Here is a 21,840-nt window from a genome sequence, read left to right as displayed (position 1 = left end):
CGACGCACTGATTGGCTGATTGGCCGCGACCGAGGAAAAACCCGGATGCGCTGGGCAGCGGTGTTGGCAGTCAGGGCTCTGATATTTGGGCACTTTTGGGGGTGCCGGTGTCCCGGGCCGATGGCGCAGGGTTGGGCAGGCTTCTCTGAGGAGGAGCTGAGGAGACTAAAGCAGACTAAAGGTAACAAGATGGGTTTGCAGTGGTTAAAGTCTTGGGTCTTAAGGGGAAGGGGCGGGGATGCAGCGTTGGCGAGGGAAGGGGGCGTGGAAGTGGCTAAGTTTGTGTTAGCGGAAGGCGCTGTTAAGTGTGGACTGGATTGAGGAAATTTCAATGGGGGAAGTACTGGGAGCCACGGCGGGAGGGGCAAGCCAGAAGATTGGGATTTTCTCTTAGGAAAGAGGGCCCAGGAATACACTGCATTGATTTGACTCTTTCCTTCTGAAGAGAATGGAACTTGGAAGAGGAAGTGCGCCCATAGCCGTGGTGTCTCCCTTAGGGAGGATTGCTGCACGCATCTACTGTTGGAAGGTTAGGGTCAGGGTAAAAGAAGGAGGAGCGGCGCACACCATATTAGAATTGTGATAAATGTATAGAAGCAGATTGAAAAAAAAAAATCACAGACATCTGAATAAAGGCAAAAATTCAGTACTTTTCATAGTTCACCTGGAGTGTTGCATTCACTTCTGGTTGCCAGATGATTGATTTTTGCAGTTCTTTTCAGTTTTTTAGAATCAGCAAACCAAAAGGGTCTTTGAGAGGGTAAATGTGAATACTTGATTTATTTATATACATAAATAAATAAAGTATATATTTATGTATATAAATACATAAATAAATGTATATTTATTTATAATATACATTTAAATTGTATATACTGACTTTGGTGTAAGCTAATCTTGTGCTTCTCTCTCTGGCTTTATAGAGTAATCATTGAATGGGCTTGTACAGTTGTTGTTGTTGTTGTTTTTGATGAAGGAATTGCTGATTGTTTATGGAAGACTTAGTAATACTAGTTGCACCTTGCTTGTGTTTGAAATTTCGCAATGATCTGTATGGTTATCCTGGTAGTGCACACAATTTCTGTGACAAGTTTACATCACTCTTGGTACCTTAATTCAAATACTTCATTTTGAGAGAAAATGAAATAAATCTTTTATTAGTGTTTGTGGGGAAATTGTATGTTGCTCTGGTAGCTTTTGCATTTTTAGCATAGATGTGAGAATAATCTAGGGCAGACAAGTGGGAAAGAAGTAAATTAGTGCGATAGGGCCAATGTATATTATATCTACTGGGGACGTTTTGACTGGTCCAGGGGACTTTAAAAACTATCATAAAGGTGATACCACACCATGTGGTTAATTGACTCTGTGTTGCTTGATATACTCAAATTCTTTTACTCTGTGTTTTCACCATCCATTCACTTACTCTGATGTACTGGGTACAAGTGCCCTGGCCTCTGGTCTGACTCCAGTAGTCTCATGAGAAGACAAATCATAATTATGTGATAGTAGATATTACAAGAGCTTGTTTCAGAGACAAGAGGAAACTCACTCTGCTGAGGATTGCATGGAGCTTGGGAAGATTTCACAAAGGTTGTGTGTTAGCAGAGGTGCATTCTCCAGGGTAAAGACGGCTTAATATAAAAATCTAAATTAAACAATGTATTCATTATGTAGAAGTCTGTTTTGAAATATCTCTGCAATTGGAGGTAGATGGAGGATGGTAAGGACCTGAACTTCAAGGCCCACTGTAGAGTGTGGAAACCAAATCACTAGTTTGTGACCACCTCGAGCACGGAAAATATGTTTACATCCTTGTATTCTCATAGCCCAACATAGTGATTGGCATATAGAACTCCCGGCTCTGCCTCTAAATCTTTTCACCTTGGATTCCTTATTTGTAAAATTAGAAGATTTCGTTCTTTAATTTTAAGGCTACTTCTAGCTGTTCTCTGTCCTTAAAAATATATTGAATAATCTGGGAAGATGGAGTTGGTTGCCAGCAAAAATAAGGACAATAGTACTCTGAAGACCCCTGTGTGTGCATTGAGGAACATGGTCAAGAATGTTGTTAATAGTCTTGTTTATAATATTAAGAAGTTGGAAACAACCAAAGTGTGCATTAGTAAGGGAATGGATAAATAAATCGTGGTATACTCATCTAGTAGGCTACTGTACAGCTGGTGGGAATATATTAATATTAACTGTAGCCACACGCATTAACATGTTTGTTAACACAGTATACTGTATGTAATTACACTTGGCCCTTAAGCAACACAGGTTTGAGCTGTCAGGGTTCACTTATACACAAATGTGCATTTAAAAAATTCAGTATTGGGGGGGATGCAAAACCTGAGTATATGGAGGGCCAACTTTTAGTATATGTGGTTTTCACAATGCCAACTGTGGGACTTGAGTATGCATAGTTTTTGGTATACCTGAGGATCCTGGAACCAATTATCCTCATATACCAAGGGTCAGCTGTATGTATAATATATACAGTCATGCACTCCATAACAGTATTTCAGTTAGCAGTGGACCACATATACAGTGGCGATCTGATAATATTGTAATACTCTGCTTTTACTGTACTTTTTCCATGTTTAGATACACAAATAACATTATGTTATAATTGCCTGCAGTCTTCAGTGTAGTGACATACTGTACAGGTTTGAAGCTTAGGAGCAAAAGGGTACTATATGGTACTTAGTACCATATAGCCTAAGTATATAGTAGCCTATGCCATCTAAGTTTGTGTACATACACTCTCTGATGTTTGCACAAGGACAAAATTGCCTAACAACGCATTTGTCAGAATGTATCCCATTGTTAAGTGACGTATCATTGTATATGGTGGGGAGGCAAGGAAATGTGATCAGGGAGGGGCAAATATATAGGGAATTTCAGAGGTATTGATAATTATGAAATCAGGTTAAGGCAAGTTAAGCTAAAGTAACAAATAGCCCTAATATGTCAATTGTTTAAAATAAAGATTTGGTTTTCATTCTAGTTTCATGTTTAATGTGGGTTTGGCAGGTGACTGTTCCACAGTCACTCCATCTTTTGGTGCTGTCGTGTAGGAGTTCACCATGGTAGGAAGAAAAGAAGATTGAAAATTGAACATTGGCAATTAAATGCTTTCATCAATAAATGACATGTGTCACTCCTGCTTACATTTTATTTACCAAAAGCAAGTAATATAACTTGGGGTACAGGAAATACAATTCTCTTGTGTCGTTTAAAAAGGGGATTATATCTATTCTTAAACAGTAGTTACTTCCACTACAGTCATATTTTATTTCTTAAACTTACTTTCTTTAAATAATTCATATAGGTTGGAAGAGTGTGTGTGTGTGTGTGTATGTATGAGTGTGACACATATATTTGATGTATGATCTATTTCATAATGAAAAATTGGAAGAAAGCAGTACAGCCACATGCTGTCAATTTCTAGTTAAATAAATTATTCAGAAGAGTTATTCCTCTACTGATTTTTTGCCATTACATTATGAATATCTTCTCCCAGTTTTTAACTTGTCTTTTCACTTTTATCTTTTTGATAAACAAAATATTTTGTTTTATTTTTTGATACTGGCTCTCACTCTGTTGTCCAGGTTGCAGTGCAGTAGTGTGATCATAGCTGACTATGACCTTGAACTCCTGGCTCAAGCGATCCTCCTGCCTCAGCCTCCCAAGTAACTGGGATTACAGGTGTGTGCCATCACACCAGGCTAATTTTCTTTTTTTTTTCTTCTTCTTTTTTTTTTTTGTAGGAATAGGATCTTGCTGTTTTTCCTAAGTTGGTCTCAAACTCCTGGGCTCACGCAGTTCTCCCCCCTCAGCCTCCCAAAGTGCTGGGATTACAGGCATGAGCCACCATGCCGGGACTTAATTTTAATATATTCAAACATGTCAACCTTTTTAAAATAACCAACATTTTCTGCATTTTAAGAAATCAGTTTCCTACTACAAGATCTATGTTAATCCGTGTTTTCTATTAAGAACTTTTGTTTTATATGATATGAGATATGGCTCTATTTTATCTTTTCCATAGAGATAACCATTTTCCCCCAGGTCTATTTATTAAATAATTCCACCTTTTGCTGTTGATTTTCATCCTACTTTTGTCATATACCAGTGCTTCATACATGTATGAATCTTTGTTCTGTTGCACTGGTCATTTGTTTATTCCTGTGCCAACACCACACTGTCGTAAAGCCTCATAATATTCCTAGTATCTAGTAGTCTGGTACTGTAGCTCTTCTTTAGAAGAAGCCTTGCTATCCTTTTTTTTTTTTTTTTGAGACAGAGTCTCCGTTTGTCTTCTGCAATGGTGTAATCTTGACTTACTGCAATCTCTGTCTCCCAGGTTCAAGCAATTCCCCTGCCTCAGCCTCTAGAGTAGCTGGGTTAACAGGTATCTACCACCACACCTGACTAATTTTTGTATTTTAGTAGAGATGGGGTTTCACCATATTGGTCAGGCTGGTCCTGAACTCCTGACCTCAGGTGACCCACCTGCTTCTGTCTCCCAAAGTGCTGGGATTATACATGTGAGATACCACACCTGGCCACTATTCTTGATCTTCTGTCTTTTCATATACAAATTTTAATAATTTTACCAAATTTAATGGAAAACCCATTAGGAATTTGGATTGCAATTTCATTGAATCTTTAGATCAATTTCATTTTATATTATTAGCATTACCACTAAGATGGTATATGTCTCCATTTATTGAGTACTTCTTTAAAGTCTCTTAATAAATTTTAGAGTTTTCCCTGTAAAGATATTAAAAACATCCTTTGGTTATATTTGTTCCTAGATAAGTGATAATTTCTGTTATTGAAATATCTTTCTTTTGATTGTATTTTCTAATTGTTTTCTGCTAATATATGAAAAATACAAGCCAAAAGAAAAGTCAACAAAAAACATTAATAGATATTTCCTAGAAAAGGAAATATGAAGAGATCACCACCAAGGAGCAGAGAATTACAAATCAAGAACACAGTGAGGTACTATTTTACATCCATTTGATTGACAAAAATTAAAACATCTGACAGTATTGTATTTTAAAGAGAAAGTGCATCCACAGTGTCTTATACATTGCTAGAGGGAATACACTTTGGAAAGCATTTTTGTGACCCAATAGTTCTAAATATTATTATTTATATAGTATGCCAAGCAAATTCTTGTACATGTAAAATAAGAGACACAATATTGAAATTTACAAAAGCAAAAGCCTGTAACCAACCTAAATGTCCATCAGTGGAAGAAGATCAGTAGACTCTAGTTTATTGACACGATGAAATGTTACACAACAAAATGAATGACTGCTGCATCATAGACAATATGAATGACTATTGACAGTGTAGTATTAAGTAAAATAGATGTACAGCACAAAACCCTTTTTATAAAGTTAAAACAACTAAGTAAACACTTTTTAGAAATATTCGTAGATGCAATATGACTATTAGAGAAGGAAAGGAATAATCAACATGATTCAAATGATAGTTTTCTGGGGTGGAGGGAGCAGGGCTTAAATGAAGGATATGGAGCGTTTATCACAAACTGGTAGCCCATTGGCTTAATTTAACCCAAAAATGTATGTGGCTTTTCAGCTTTGCCTCCTTCCTTCCCCCTTCTTCCTTTTTTTCTCGTTTCTTCCTGCCTGCCTTCCTTTCTTTCCCTTCCTCCCTCCCTCTTTCTTTCCTTTCTTTCTTCTCTATCTCTTTATTTTATCCAGTCTTTACATTTCTTTTAAGTTAACAATGATGATAATCATTGTGGTGTTTGCCAAGCCAGCTGTGCTTGTTGCCTTTGTTTGGGGGTAGGTCCGTGTACTAGATGAGCCATTGAATTGTGAGCAGAAGTGTTATGTCACTAGTGGGACAGAGCAATTAATTGCTGTAGCAAGACCTTCCTGAGCTCTTCTCCCTGTGTTGTGGTGACCAGCAACACTGAATACTGACTGTACAGTCAGCCTAGAGCCCTGAGAGACTAATCAGCAGAACCTCTCTGTTAGCCTTTAGTTGGCACATGGCATTAATGAAAAATAAACCTTGTGGTTTAAAACCACTAAGATTTGTCCCTACAGCATAATCTAGATTTTCCTGATGGATGTAGTTCCCTACATTTAAAAATCAAGATATTTTGCATAAAGTCTAAATTGTAACCATAAAAATCAAAATATCTGGCTATACTGAGCTAAATGTTTTAATGATAGCAGTTGTCTAAAGGCGACTGTGAATTGCCCCCTTTACACTAGACTTATGCTTCTCAGTTCACCAGTCTCCTTGACATTTGCAGCCCCTAATACACAGTGTGGGAAACAGTATATTCTGTGTTTAAGTGGCCTGATTTGCTTATTGTTTAAGATTAGCATTTTCTGTCTTGTAGGTAGGTTCTGTAAAAATACAAAATAAAATATGTTATTACCTGAATTTCAGAGGAACTATTAATAATTCAGCTAATGAGTTCAACAGGAAGGTAAGCAGGCTAAGTGATGTATTTTTGATGGTGTGAATAAAGATCAGAGCCCAGAATGTGTTCTTGTTGCAAGATATAGGATACTTTATGTTTCTGGCTAACCTCAACAATAACATTTGCTTTTGATAGTACTTCAGTCTTTTAAAAAATATTTTCTGTTCCTGTCTCATTTAATTCTTACAACAGCTTCATGCATTGAGTAGAGCAGGTTAATTTTTCAACCAGTTTGATAGATGAGGAAACTGAGATATTGAATAAATAATTGACTTACCTGAGGTCACTGAACTGGGAAGAAGCAAAGCTGGAATTGTGACTCTAGAGCTTTCAACTATACTTTGGGAAACTCAGATAATAAGCTGGTTTTGCTACGAAAGTCACCATGCCGAATTTCAAAGTCCCATTTGAGTTGTTCATTTACAAGGACTCAGAATTTCACTTCCCAGGCATTTTAAAGAGAATGCTATTTTTACATCTTATTAAATATAGTATGAATGTCAGTCAGATTCTCCAATTGTATGCCCTAAGATGTTAACACTGGTGTGGACAGTCCAAAAAGTATAAAAGAAGTATTATTTCATTTATAACTTAAAAAAAATTTCCCCCCAGTTGTTTTATGTTCTTCTATTGTTTTGCTCAGGCTACTATTAAAATTCGTTTGAATGCATTGATTAGAGCCTGACTAGGCTTTGGGAGTACAACCTTGGATTGTTCTGTAATATGAAGGAAAACGATTTAAGGTAAACTAGCCTTCCTAGAAATAAGAGACTTTACTCAATTACATTCCTGTTATAGCATCTTTGTATATATCACATATGTATCAAAGTGCCCTGAAAGCTGTTAAAAGTTAAGAGAGGGTAATCCCATTTGAAAATGCAACCACCATTTTGTTTCAGGAGAGCAGACAGAACCATAAATCAAATTTAAAACCAGATAATTTAATCATCTCCCTGGTTTGGTCAAAATTAGTTGATTTCTTTTGACAATTACGAAATCAAATTGAAAAAGAAACAACACGTTGTGACTCACCTGACTCACAGACGGATGGCCTTTCTCTCAAAATAAATTAAGAGACAGGCAGTTTCTGTTAAATATTAACATTATGATCTGACAACTATAGAAACTCTTAAGGAAGATGGCTGGTTTTCCGTAGACTTTTAAGAAAGAGAATAGTTTGGGAGAACCACTGGAATTATCAAAGTTTAATGTTAATTTTTTATTTTCTTAGAGGAATTATAATTATATAATACTCATACAGAGAAATTTTTCTCTCTTTTCTTTTACATAGATCCATTTGAACCACAGCGACGTCTTCCTGCAAAGAAAAGTCGACAACAACTTCAACGAGAAAAAGCCATTGTAGAGCAAAGCCAAAAACTTGGGCTTCAAGATGGGTCAACCTCATTACTTCCAGAGCAGCTGCTTTCAGCACCAAAACAGAGAGTTAACCTTCAAAAACCACCTTTTTCTTCCCCTACTCTTCCTGGTCATTTCATTCTCACCTCTCCTGTTGGTGATGGACAACCACAGGGCATTGAAAGTCAACCAAAGGAAATGGGACTTGAGAATTTCCATGATCACAGCAATGTTGACATTCTACCTCCAAAGCCAGATTGCAAATTGGAGAAAAAGAAAGTGGAATTGTTAGTAAGTCTATATGAAACGTCTATAAGACTTTTTAATGTAAACCGTTTTTCCCCAGTGGGCTTTGAGGAATATAATTTGTTTAATATTTTCTCTCTCATATTTTCAGTCCTAGAAATGTGGTGAATAAACTTTTGAAAAATAGCTACCACCTACATATAAGCTGGACACTGTTAGGCAATCTGTGTGTTTTGTTATTTAGTCTTCATAACAGCCTTACAATGCATGCTTATTATTTAAACTTTATAGATGAGGTATTTGGGACTCAGAAAAGTTGATACCTTGCTAAAGCTAATACACTGCTAATAGGTAGTAAAATTGAGATTTACATATAAGTCTATCTGGATCCAAAGTTTATGCCCTTTACACTCAGCAGAAGCAGTTCTTTGCATAATGCTTCTCCCCAAATTGACCCCTTTCTCCAACTTCCAGACTATTTCCATTGGCCCAGAAATTGGAACTTGTGGAGAGACATGAAGGGATGGTCAAAGGAGAGAGTAAAGGAAATTTAGGGGACTAATTATGTAACTAATTTCATCATTAGATTTCTTTTTATTCTTTCTTTACTGTCTTTGTATTAGAAACAGCCTTCACAATTTAATTTAGCTGCACTATTCTTGTGGAAGATGCCATTTTTTGATTTAAAAATTCTTTGAATGTTTTATTTGATAGCTTATGTTTTAATATATACTCTGATTTCTTGGTTTCCTCCTGATTTGTCACTCACAGAGGAGAAGGAATGACATTTGTCTCTGTTTTCCCTTTTCTGAGTTCCTTTCAAAGTATCATTTTAATTTTTTTCTAATCTCTGACATCTTTTTAATCTCTGCTGATCCAGATTTTATCCTGTGAGTTTAAAATGCTTCCTGACCACTAGGGGTTTACAACTAAGAAATCATTTTGACAAGAGTTATAAAACCAGATGAGTTATGAAACCTACATTGAACAAGTGCATACATTTAAGTGTCTCTAAGTGTAGTTTACTGGCAAAGGCCTGAGACAAGTAGGAGGTGAATTTACATTGAGCTGGACAATTCAGATTGGATGTCATAGGGAAATTTACTCTTTTTTTAGATACTGGGAAGAATTTTCATAAAAGACATGTCATTAAAACCATTCATGCAAAGGAGAAATTCTGAGGTTTTAAGGAGGAGAAAGGGAAGCTGTGTAGTAGAGAATGCTCAGCAGTAATAACCTAATTTCTCTGGGAGAGGTGGCAAAGGATAAGCCAGAGAATTAAAGAAATGAGGAAGGAGGCTAGGCGTGGTGGCTCACACCTGTAATCCCTGCGCTTTGGGAGGCTGAGGTGGGTTCCTCACTTGAGGCCAGGAGTTTGAGACCAGCCTGGCCAATATGAGGAATCCCCATCTCTACCAAAAATACAAAAAAATTAGCCAGATGTGGTGGTGCATGCCTGTAGTCCCAGCTACTTGGGTGACCAAGACACAAGAATCACTTGAACCTGGGAGGTGAAGGTTGCAGTGAGCCGAGACGACAGAATGCCTCTGTCTCAAAAAAAAAAAAAAAAAGAAATGAGGAAGAATCAGAAGCAGGAGATGAATAGTAGAAAATTAAAGAAGTGAGGAAGGATCTGAGGCAGGGGTTGCCTGCCTAGCAAGTTCACTGATGCAGCAAGATACCATTAAGCTCTCTGAGGGTTAAAGACCTCAATCAAAATAATGGTTAGAGAAATTCCAGATGTCTGTTGTAGATCATTTGGGGGAGAGTGCAGGGTGAGCTGTGGAACTAAGGTGCCTGATGAGGAGATGCCTACAATAGAAGTGAGAGATGACCAGTCCCAACACTAAGGCGAAAGGTGTAGGAATGGAGAGAAAAGAACAAGTTTAGAAGTGGTTACTAGATTTGGGAATAGACACATGATATAATGGCTATAAGAAGTGACAGTAATAGGAATAAATAGCTTTGCCAATTCCATATTTAATTTGAATTGACATCAAGCTCGTAACTTTATGGGAAGTTTTAATATATTTATTTTAGAATTGGACAGATTGTAAGATAATGCATGTTTTCAGATCTGTGAATTTTTTCTTTAGCCCAGCATTCCAGTCTTAGTCTTAGTGTTTTAATTTGTTTGAAAATGTCTGAGTTGGGCTGAGCATAGTGGTTCACACTATTAATCTCAGCACTTAGGAAGGCAGAGGCGAGAGGACAGCTTGAGCCTAGGAGTTCGAGACCTGCTTGGGTAATACAGTGAGACCCCATTCTCCACAAAAAAGAAAAAAAAAAAAAAAAAAAAGTCTAAGAGTTGGGAAAAAGTGAACAAATTGAAAGAAAATATTAACATGAAATAAACATTGGTTATTGTCTGAAGCATGTTAAGGTGGTGGAGACTTTATAGAAAACTGTAAAAGGTATAAATAATATGACGTCAGCTACAGACCAATTTATTTTAATCTCCATTCTGCATATAATACATAATTAACTTACACAAATTTCTTTGTACTCCTAAAAACATGCCACAGTATTCTGGCTTCCAGTTTGTGGGTTCTTAGATTATATACATATAATGGATTTCAGAGGTCCAATTTATGTAAGTCTCTTTACTTCAGATTATAGTCTTTGTTCCCATTAGAACAAAATAATGAACTACAGATGGGTTTCTTTTAAGAGGACTTTTGAAAGAACGTATACATAAATCTTCTTGATTAAATTTTATACTTAGGGGACTGAAAGTGGTAAGGGGTGGGATAGGGTAGCAGTTTCTTTCATAAACCCATTTTTATGCTTTTTTTGCTCCCAGGCAAGAAAAGTCTCGTTGGGAAGTCCTCCAACAAGAACAACGGCTAATGGAAGAGAAAAATAAACGTAAAAAAGCTCTTTTGGCTAAAGCTATTGCGGAAAGGTGAGGCACCTGAACCAGGAGAGGCTGTTTGTAACTTGTAACCAGTTCTGTCATGTGTTGTATTTATTTTCCCTTGTCTCTTCTAATAAACTGATTTTTTCTTCAGCCATTACTTTTAAGGCTAACTAAACTAACTATCTTTTGTAAGTGATGCTGAAATTCCAGTTATAACTTATTTTAAGGAGGACTTTTTAAGCACAGGGCATGTTAAATTTGTAAATATAGTTACAGTTAAAACTTAAAGACCTTCATTAGTGCTTCTAGTTTTAACCATCTACACATTCATAAGGGAAGCAGTAAATAGCCATCAGTATATGTAAATTAGCAACAAATGCTAGTTTTAATTTTTATGTGGTGAGGCCTTAATCATTTGATGTATAGAGGAATAAGGTTTTCTACATAAGTGACATACTCCTGTGAATCTTAATTGTGTTTCCTGTGGGCATTTTTCTTAAATAATTTGCCCCACCTCCACAAGTAGAAGATATGTGATATAGTTTAACTTTTCATTGATGACTCAGGGTCATTATTATGAGCACTGTGTGAGATTCAGTTTTGTTTTCACCTTCCAGTGTCTATCAGCAGCCCCTTAACATTTACAGCATTGTCCCAGCCCCACACAACAACATTCCCATTTGTCTCATTCTTCCCATCCCCCATCACTCTTGCTGCCCTTCCTTTTAGTTTGTTGTTTCTGTCTAATTTCCTGCGGCATTAGGAAACTAAGCTTAGTCAATAAATTAATGGTTGAAAATAGTGAAAACTAAATGCAAGGGAGCATTTAGTGTCATTTTCTCTTTAGACTTCCAGAAAAGTCTGTCAGACTGTTACTGCTTGAGGCTAGAGTATGTGTAGGGGCAGGAGAAGAGGTGGACAGAAGGGGATGGGTATAAGGGTACTTCAGAATTTTGTCTACAAGAGGAGCGAGTGTGTTTGAAAAATGATGGTTTTCGTTTTCTATAGCTGGTGCTCCTTGATCTTTCTTGAAGCGTAGGATATATGCAACTCACCGAGTGACTGTTTCAAGGGAAAAAACCAAGAGATAAAAGAGCAGTGCCCTCTTTTTTTAAATAGGTGATTATTTTAAAATAATTAAAGCATTTTAGTAGTCTTCAATTTCTAAGAGATGGGAAGGCTATTTACTGTGGTTTTACAAAAAGATGTACAGGCTTGGCAGTTCTCATAAGTGCTTTTGATTTTAGACAGAAAGCACCAGTATAAACAAAAGTGTAAGTAAATATAACATGTTTGAATTATTAATAAATGGACAATGAAGTACTTGAAGTAAAAGAATCATACTGTTAAGTGAACTTTTGTAGGCAGAAAGGAAAGGTAAATGCATAAGAGTAGAAATCAAGAGAATGTGCTATGTAACATAGTGGATTTATGTGGAGATTTTTCTTCTTCCTTCACAATGTGTGTGTAAATTTGAAATGAGTGAAATCATGATTAAAGGGTTGCTTTTGTATTTGCTTGTTCCATTTCTTAGGTATATATTGTACTTGGGTGAGGGGATTGAGAGATGATGAGGTTGGATATACTTTTATATAAGGAAAATGAGTGTTTTGATGTTCAACTCCATAAAAAATTTTGGGGACTAGTTGTTTTCCTAGAGAACAAGAACCAAAGCAATAAAAGTTTGGGGAAATGGATCCCAAGAAAGTTAAAACTAAATAGATGTTTTCAGATGTATAAAGAGATGTGGTTTAGTATAGGCACCTATCTGTTCTTAATATCAGGTAAGTATCAAACAAATAAAAATGGGCTTAGCAAGAAGAAGAATTAAAGACTGGAAATTTGGAAAGCTCTGTTGAATGTTTCAATGTGAAGAGAATGCAGATATATTCTTTTAGTGTTTATTCTCCTTACAGAATGAATATAAATATACAAATGAACTATTTTGTTGAGTTTTTTTGTTCTTATTTGTTGCTTTGTTTATGAAACATATGCAAATACAAAATTTGGAAAATTCAAATGTTAACTAGCATTTATTTCAATTTTTCTGATTTTTTTTTAACTTCTAAAATATAAATTGTGAACATATACACAGTATTTTGCTTTTTCACTTATATTGAATATGGACACATGGTTTTAAAATGTTCTTATTTTCCTACTCACATACCTGATTTTCTAGATCCAAAAGAACTCAGGCAGAGACCATGAAACTAAAGCGGATCCAGAAGGAGCTGCAGGCTTTAGATGACATGGTATCAGCTGACATTGGAATTCTCAGGAACCGCATTGATCAGGCCAGCTTAGACTATTCATATGCTCGGTGAGTTGGGGAAGTTGAATATGAACAAGGAGTATGATTTAATTAATGTTTATTGCCAGCTGTTCCAGGGGCTTTTATGTATGTATCATTATTTAGGCCTCAAAACAACCCCATTCAGTGCTGCATTTATTCCTCTTTCCTGCTAATTCAGGTGTCTCCTCTTCAGTGAAGTCTCCTCTAACTCTCCCCTACTAGTTAACCTTGTTTGTGTGACATTCTTGCATTATTTATTTACATTTACATTATTATTTGCATTTTAGTCTTTGCTGCTAAACCATCAGCTATTTAATGTTTGGAAGTTTTTTTTTATTCATCTTTCAAGATCCAGTAAATATATGAGTGATTTGCTCAACACTGTTATTTTAACACCAAGTCTGTGTTCTTTACATTAAAATTTTTGATACCTGATATGGTCCTATAGGATTGAAGCCTAGTTCTCACTTTAGCTTTCATCAGAGTAAGAGGATCTAGTTTATTTTTTAAAAGCTTATGAATATTTAAAAGCATGTCCTCTGTTTTAGAAATTTGAAATATTTTTCCTTTTTTATTTTCAATTATCCTCTGTATGAAATGGTTTGATACATGTTTCCTTGATTTCAACCATTTGCATTTTTTAAAAGAGAAAAAAATGCCATGGAGTATTTCTAAAATGAACTAACACATGTAATGAATTACATGGACTTTGCAGACAGATAAAAGGGCAAAAAACTATGTCCAATTTCAGGGTTTTCAGCCCTTTCAACATTGCTTTAATCATCCTGGTTTGTCTTTTTTCACAAGGGAATTCTGTGTTAATGACTCAGCTTTGTATCTTTCTCTGTTACACTAGAAATCAATCAGAATGCCTCATTAGGCCAGGGTAAACCACAACATCAGAATGTTTATATAACAATTTATTAAAGCGGAAATGCTTGATTGTGGTTTTTAATTAACTGTTGAGTGTTTAAGAAAGAGGCTAGTGGTTGTCCTTGTGATTTTTGTAATTGTTGTTGGACCATATGCTGTTCGACTTAATGGGTTGTCTTTATTAATTAACTACCTAAGTTAATGCCGTCAGTAGCTGATATCCAGAGGTTCCAGGTTTTCATTAATAAGGTCATTAAAAGAGGTAACAGATTTTATTTAACATTAAACTAAGCCTTGATTTGTAGCATATTTTATTCTCTGTAATATAAGTTTTCCAGAGGAACATTTGTATGCCTTTGTAGCCATTTATATGAATAATTCATATTGCAAGGTATAGTACTAGGTACCTCAGTAGAAAAGTAATTTGATTTTAATTGTGTCCTACGGGAAACTGGAGAAAGATGCCTTTTCATATTGAGTATTATATAAGAAATGTCATAGTTATGGCCATCTAAGAACCACAAAGAAGGTGGGATTACTAAAGGAGAAAACATCATATAGTCTATAAGTATCCTAAATGAAATTTTAGTAAGGTTTTATATCTTTAGTAACAGATGACAGTTTCCCATGGTACTAATATTGATGTAGTTAAATGTAAGTAGATGTTGTGTGCTGCTATCTTTGTATTTTATATATATATATATGGTGGGGGTAGAGAGACAGAGAGACAGACATGGAGTTTCGCTCTTATTTCCCCGGCTGGAGTGCAGTGGCATGATTTTGGCTCACCGCAACCTCCGCCTCCCAGGTTCAAGTGATTCTCCTGCCTCAGCCTCCTGAGTAGCTAGGACTACAAGTGCCCACCTCTATGCCCAGCTATTTTTTTGTATTTTTAGTAGAGGTGGGCTTTCATCATGTTGGCCAGGCTGGTCTCGAACTCCTAACCCTCAGGTGATCCGCCTCCTTAGCCTTCCAAAGTTCTGGGATTATAGCTGTGAGCCACCACGCCTGGCCGAGTGCTACTGTTTTTAAGTCGAAGCTCTTGCATTCAGTCAGGGAAACAGACAATTGTGACTAGAACCATAGTGTGTCTTGTTCATGCATAAGATTAAGGTATCATTTTCTAATTTGCATTTGTGGTTACTGAGAAATTACAGATTGGTAGGAAAATATTATGGTCCAGATTTAGAGTGGAAGATAATCCCTAGGACAGTCAGTTTTTATGAGAGATTTCCTTGATTTTTATTTTTTTTAATAAAAATAATATCTTAGTTCTGTAGTATTTGGTATAATGCTGTGTCCACAAAAGGTTCTTGGATAGTAAATAGGCCAGAATTTGCTTTAAAAATGGCTTCTGTAGAGCAGTGTTTGGATAGACACTTTTAAGAAGAATAGCACTTTGAGTGAGCCAATTTGAGAGAATTGCTGCTGCTGCTACTGCTACTGTTCACCACTAGAATTACAGTGTTGCCATATGTTGTGCAGACAAGCTTATAAAATCCAGAGTGACTGCATGTAGAACATGTTTTTAAGTCACTGTTGACCATCTAGGTTTCATAGACAGCCTCATACACACAAATGTATACCCACAGACAAATATTTTTAAATCACTTTATCAATATTTTTTAAGTAAGGTTAAAAGGGATTGTGTAAAACAACTTTGTTTTAAAATTTTAGTAAAAATGTAAGCATGGTAACTATCTTTGTATCAAGTAATGTTTGACTGACAGACATAAAAAAACTGAGAGAATCCTTACAGCAACACAGATAGTCTAGATACTTGTAAAATATTGGGTGTAAGTTCTCCCTACTAAAATGATTAACTCTGTGATAATATCATTTTTCCTTCTGCGCATAGAAATAATTGTTCACTCGTTGATTCTTAAGTTTGAGAAATTCACCTAGGATATATTTTTCTGAAGATGCATCTGAGACTTCATATATGATCAGTTTTATCATCTAGAGTGTAGAATGTGTCTCTGCATTTGTATTAGTTTCTTAGGACTGCCATAACAAGTAATCACAAACTGGGTGACTTAAAACAACAGAAATTTTTTGTCCTGCATTTTTGGAGGCCACACATCCAAAATCAAGGTGTCGGATTGTGATTTCTTCAAAGACTCTAGGTATCCATTTCTTGCCTCTTCCAACTTCTGGTGGCTGTAGGCATCTGCCGGCTTGTGGCCATGCCATTCCATTCTGTGTCTCCATAGTTATACTGCTTTTTCTTCTCTCTCAAAACTTCCTCTACCTTTCTTTTAAAAAGATGCATGTGATTGCACTTAGCGTCCAACTGGATAATCTGGAATAAACTCCTCTCAAAACCCTTATCTTAATCATATCTTTTTCCATATAAGGTGTAATTTTCACTCATTTGTCATAGAAAGTAATATTCACAGGTCCCAGGAATTAGGAAGTGAATATTTTTGAGAGGCTATTTTTTTTAGCCTACCACAGCATTCATCTTTTGATTTCTCTAACAGTTGTAAAATGTCTTCCTCTGTCAGTTGTCTACACTTTGCTAATGCTGAATAGGCAGAAAATGAAAAAATATTCTCAGCTGTGTTTAATGAAAACTAAAAACAGGTTACAAAAATAGTGTTTTCAGTTTTCTTTTATACGTTCTGGAGGTGACATAATACGTTGTATAGCACAGTAAAGAAGGTCAACGATGATAATTTATTGTATCATTCCTTTAGATCATTGTTTTCTTATTTTTATTTCTCTTTATTACAAATGGGAATAATTGATGAATAATGATGAAATAATTCCTAGAACGATGAAATGGCAAAATGTTTCAAGATACAGAAAATATAAAAATATTGCAATAGTTCTATAATACATCTTAGATTTATGAAAGGGTTCATTGCACCTCTCCAGTAATTGCAAAATAGAGATCATTTTATTTTTTTTTAAATAAGTAAATTTTCTCCTTATTTGAAAGACTTTTAAGAAAAGATAAATCATAGAATGCTACTTGGTACAAATACTGAGAACTGCTCAGAAAAGGAACTGAAACCTAAAAGTGGATCCATGGAACCCAGTGGTAAACTGAGGGTTAATGATTGAGTTTTTAAACATTTCAGGGGATACCAAAACAAAGAGACAATTTCTAGAATCCTTTAAAAATAATATTCATTAAATCATTCAATGCCTTTTTAAAATAAAAACAATTCTATAATTACATTCCAGTTCACTCAGTCTTACTATGTTATATATAATGCTCTTATTATTTTGTTCCAGAATGTCATCATATACTAATTTGGTATTACTCACCTGACCATAGGCTGGTAGTGCAGTTTGTGAAACTAATCAATATTTTAAACGTAAATCACTCTATAGGAGAATATATATTCGTATTTCTGGCCTAAAGGACTTTAAATAAATAAACAGAATACAGAATCTTCAGTGATTTTTCCAGGGTGATAGATCAGTGGAAACCTAGGGACCTATTTGCAGATGTTGATTTCAATTCAGTATTCATGAGTCCAGACTATAAATCTCTACTAATTGACTTTGACTGGCTGAAGGAGACCACAGACTTGCAGAGAAGGGAGGTTTGAGGCAGGGTCAGGGCAGGGCATTCACATACCTACAGAGAATGTCAGAGCCCTTGGCTTGTTATAAGAACATTACATAAACAAGGTATGCTATAAAGTATGGAAATAAGGGAACTAGGTATCCAGCAGAATTCCTTTAGAGTAATTATTTTAACATAGAGAGTTACTGAAATATAATGGGTGCTCTCATTCTTGCATTTACTATATTTATAGTGAAAAAAAGGAAATACAAACAACCATTATTTAAATGAGTTTTCAAGTTTAAATACCAGATCCCTGGATTTTGCGTAATCTTAATTTTAAATCCAAGCATACTAATGTACCAACAGTACTTTTTTATTCTGGTTCTCTAAAGGAGAAGTTCTGTTTCTTGAGGCACAAGAATGGAAGCTTGCCCCATTTATACTATTTAATCCTCAAAACTCCTATGAGATATTATTATCATCATCATTTTACAGATAAACCCAGACTGAGCTTAAGTAACTGCCCAGAGTCACTGTACTGGAATTTTCAATTATTGCATAGCTTTTCCCCAACCCCATCCACAGGAACCTGGCTGTGTTTTGTACTTAGGATGCTGACCCTGGGGCATACCTAATTAGAATAAAGATGGGCTGCCGACTCCAGTACATTTAATCCATAGGCTGAACAGTGGTTTATGGGATGACCTGACATTAAGAGTTCTATTTAAACTGAGATGAGCCCTGCCAACCCAGGTTCTCCTCTGAAAGTATGGAATTGGATCATTGAGAGATTGAGTGGAGTGAATATGATATAGAGTGCAAGTGTTGGCCATATTGGGCTGTTTCGAAGCTAAAATGAGAGAAAATGTGTTGCTTCTAAGCATTGAAGAAAAAAGCCTTTGATTCTGATGACATGACTATGAAATTGCCTCTTTTATCCTACAATGAAACCCAATTTTTACCTGAGCTAGTTTGGTTCTTTGCATCCACAAAAAACTTTGACCAAAATGGGTACACATGGTAAATGTCAAAGGAAGGTTTTGAACCCTGGGTTGTCTAAAATGAAAGCCGTTTATTATTTTCACTGTATTTTCTTCCAAGACAGAATCCTAAATTAGAAGATATACCTGTTTCTTTTTTACTATAACTCTTGGACTAGAAGCTACTTACTACATTAAGTTGATGTAGGCACTCATAGCAGGTAAAGCAACGTGGCCATCACAACTGCTAGTGGTAATGAAATTGAAGAACTAGTTGGAAATCAACCTTTTTTCTTGCAAGAGAGGAAGGACATTCTTGTTGACAGAAAGAAAAGCAACAAATTGTATAGAAAAGGCAAAGACAGTAAATGAAGATAAGATAACTCTTCTTTTTGTATGGACCTAATGCAAAAGAAAAAAAGGAAGATTGCAAGGTGACTTTTCCAGTAGAGTTGCCCTACTACACATAAGACTGGTGTTACCTATCAACAGAGTTTATACATGTGTAAATATGTAAAATTTCCTAATAAGAGCATAAGAGGAGTATTGGAAAGAGTGAGAACAACTTAACCCAGGGATTCTCAACTGAGAGCATTTTTATCCAATAATGGACATTTGGTAATATCTGGAGACACTTTTGGTTGTCAAGACTTTTGGGAAGTACTGGCAACTAATGGGTAGAAGCCAATGATGCTGTTTAGCATCCTGCAGTATATAGGACAGTTTCTCACAACAAATAATTATATGGCCCCAATTGTCAGTAGTGCCAAGGTTGAGAAATCCTGTGTATACTGATGCAGAGGTTTTCTACTTGATGTTTACTTCTTGCCCTCACCCAGTATCACTTTGCTGGGTGTTCTGTCCCATTTATATTCATCTCCCAACCACTGTCCGTATTCTTCTCCGTCATCAGAATTTTTCTTTTTTTTCTAATTCATTAATCAAGAGATACGATTTTCTACTTTTTCCATCTCTTCTCTTCTCATAAATTTAACCAGCTGTGTGCTGAAGCTAGCTTACTCTAGTTCATGTGGATTTTGTGTATCTCCTCCCAATTCTGCATTCAGTAATATCACCTTAGGGGCTTGAAATTGGATGGGGTGGTAGTATTTATACCTTGGAAATGTAAATGCTACAAATCAGGACTCCCCATCCTCCCACTCCGGGGTTAGCATACCTCTGAATTAACCTTTTAGCCTGCCTTCACTCAAAAACAGCTTTGGAAAGAAGAATTATTCGTGCAGAATAAGATGTTATATCAGGTGAATCCAAGTAAGGCTATTGTGAAAGTTCCAGCAGCCATTGCTTGGTTTGCCTAACATGTAGACAAGTGTTTGTAAAGTATTAATATTGATATCTTCATTATATATTTTTTCCCAGTTTTGGAGTTTATTGTTTCTAGATCCTCTTTTGAATGTCTTCTTCAATGGAAAACTGATGGACCTATCTTTATACACATCCTTACAGGAAGCGGTTTGACAGGGCTGAAGCAGAATATATTGCAGCAAAGCTAGATCTACAGCGCAAGACTGAGATAAAAGAGCAACTCACTGAACACCTTTGTACAATCATACAGCAAAATGAGCTCCGAAAGGCTAAGAAGTTGGAGGAGTTGATGCAACAACTAGATGTACAAGCTGATGAAGAGACTTTGGAGCTTGAGGTGGAGGTAGAGAGATTGCTACACGAACAAGAAGCAGAAGCAAGGAAACCAGTGGTTCATTTAGAGAGGCCATTTCAGCCTGCTGAGGAGAGTGTGACATTAGAATGTGCTAAAGAGAACAAAAAGTGTCAAGAACAAGCTGTTTCCCCAAAGGCAGACAAACAGTGTGGAAATTCCAATGGCATCCCCTTTCTTAGTCCAAACTGCCCAAATCAAGAAGGTAATGACATTTCAGCTGCTTTGGCCACATGAAGTTCTGGTATTCTTTTGAACTAATATGGCATTCAGTAAAGTATACTTTTTGCAGTAGATTATGCCCTTACCTCCAATAAAAACCTATTTAAAACAATGCTATGAATTTTGAATGATTAGCTTTCTTAAGTTAATATGTTTGGCCATTCTAAAATCCGAAATTATGATAATTTTATTTCTCAGGGTATATTTCATCTTTATTTTGGCCTAGTTCTTTCAGTGTTCATTTACTCTTTTTACTGAATAAAATAAATGACTTAAAAGGATGGGAGAAAAACTACGTGCTTGGAGTGTTTTTAGACCAGGTAAATATAGAAAAGTAAAATGGAAAAATGATACTCAATACATAGCTGTACTCATTTCATTTCTCCTGGGAGAAGTATTAAGACTTTCTGAAAGTCCTATTTTATTTAATCAGTAAAAAGGCACAAAAATTACAATGTGAAAAAGAGAAAGACAGGAAGAGAAGAAAAAGTTACAGGTTGAATTATCTATCTGGATATCACTAGAGTTGTAAAACACAACTTGGAAATCGGAATTTATATGAAGAACCAGACAACTTAAGCCAGCATCACTTTTGTCTTCAATTTGCTTTAAATGGTTTTAGTTTACAGCCTGCGTTTTGTTCTTTGAAACACACACGCACGTATCTGTAAATATATTATATATGTAATTTTACTATTATATTGTCTTTCTTTTAATCAATGAATTGATTAAATTTAGACAAAACATTTCTAAAGCGAGGCTGAAAATAATATAGAAAATCTCATTGCTACTTTTGATTATCAAAAAAAGTTACCTATAAATATGTATTTGAATGTTGGACATAAATTAACCTGTCATGAAGGATTTAAAATGTTAAAATGCTGATTTTCTTATTAGTTTGTTAATTGCCTGTTACTAATACTTGGCCAATACATTGTGCTATATGTAAATGTGTAAGTAAATATTGTAATTTTCTCACAGTCTGAATATTACATTAAATTATGATTTATTTATCAGAAATTCCAAAAAGTAAAAATATTACCTTTGAAGACTTTTTTTTAAAAAAGAATTATTATCCCAAAACATGAGGACAAATATAAGATTGTATCCATAAAAGTTTCTGGAAAAGTTAGGGACATCCTGTTTTTTTTTTTTTTTTTTTTTTTTTTTGTTTTGGAGACAGAGTCTTGCTCTGTCACACAAGCTGGAGTGCAATGGTGGTATCTTGGCTCACTGCAACCTCTGCCTCCTGGGTTCCAGAGATTCTCCTGACTCAGCCTCCTGAGTAGCTGGGCCTATAGGCATCCGCCACCACACCTGACTAA

The 21,840-nt window shown here is 35.7% G+C and overlaps 1 protein-coding gene across 2 annotated transcripts; it reads left to right on the top strand.

Annotated features, from left to right (window-relative positions):
- Positions 1-9: 9 nt before the first annotated feature.
- Positions 10-21,638, top strand: GORAB (golgin, RAB6 interacting). 2 transcript variants are annotated; one of them, XM_032291407.1, is made up of 5 exons: positions 10-181; positions 7,773-8,127; positions 10,890-10,991; positions 13,126-13,266; positions 20,083-21,638. In XM_032291407.1, the coding sequence occupies exons 1-5, from the start codon at positions 46-48 to the stop codon at positions 20,528-20,530; spliced, it is 1,182 nt and encodes a 393-aa protein (XP_032147298.1). In that variant the 5' UTR covers positions 10-45; the 3' UTR covers positions 20,531-21,638. The 2 variants fall into 2 exon arrangements, with proteins under 2 accessions (XP_032147298.1, XP_032147299.1); XM_032291408.1 differs by having other exon boundaries at positions 13-181; positions 7,773-8,131.
- The last annotated feature ends 202 nt before the right edge of the window (positions 21,639-21,840 follow it).

The sequence above is a fragment of the Sapajus apella genome, unplaced genomic scaffold (assembly GCF_009761245.1).
Source record: "Sapajus apella isolate SASKATOON/1434 unplaced genomic scaffold, GSC_monkey_1.0 scaffold25, whole genome shotgun sequence".
Taxonomy (NCBI): Eukaryota; Metazoa; Chordata; class Mammalia; order Primates; family Cebidae; genus Sapajus; species Sapajus apella.
This window is presented reverse-complemented; position numbering and strand designations above follow the sequence as displayed.

Excerpts from the sequence above, each read along its gene's own strand:
- GORAB (XM_032291407.1), top strand. The coding sequence starts at position 46 with ATGCGCTGGGCAGCGGTGTTGGCAGTCAGGGCTCTGATATTTGGGCAC. Across the intron at positions 182-7,772 it reads GAGACTAAAGCAGACTAAAG|ATCCATTTGAACCACAGCGA; the intron begins GTAACAAGATGG and ends TCTTTTACATAG. Across the intron at positions 10,992-13,125 it reads GCTAAAGCTATTGCGGAAAG|ATCCAAAAGAACTCAGGCAG; the intron begins GTGAGGCACCTG and ends CTGATTTTCTAG.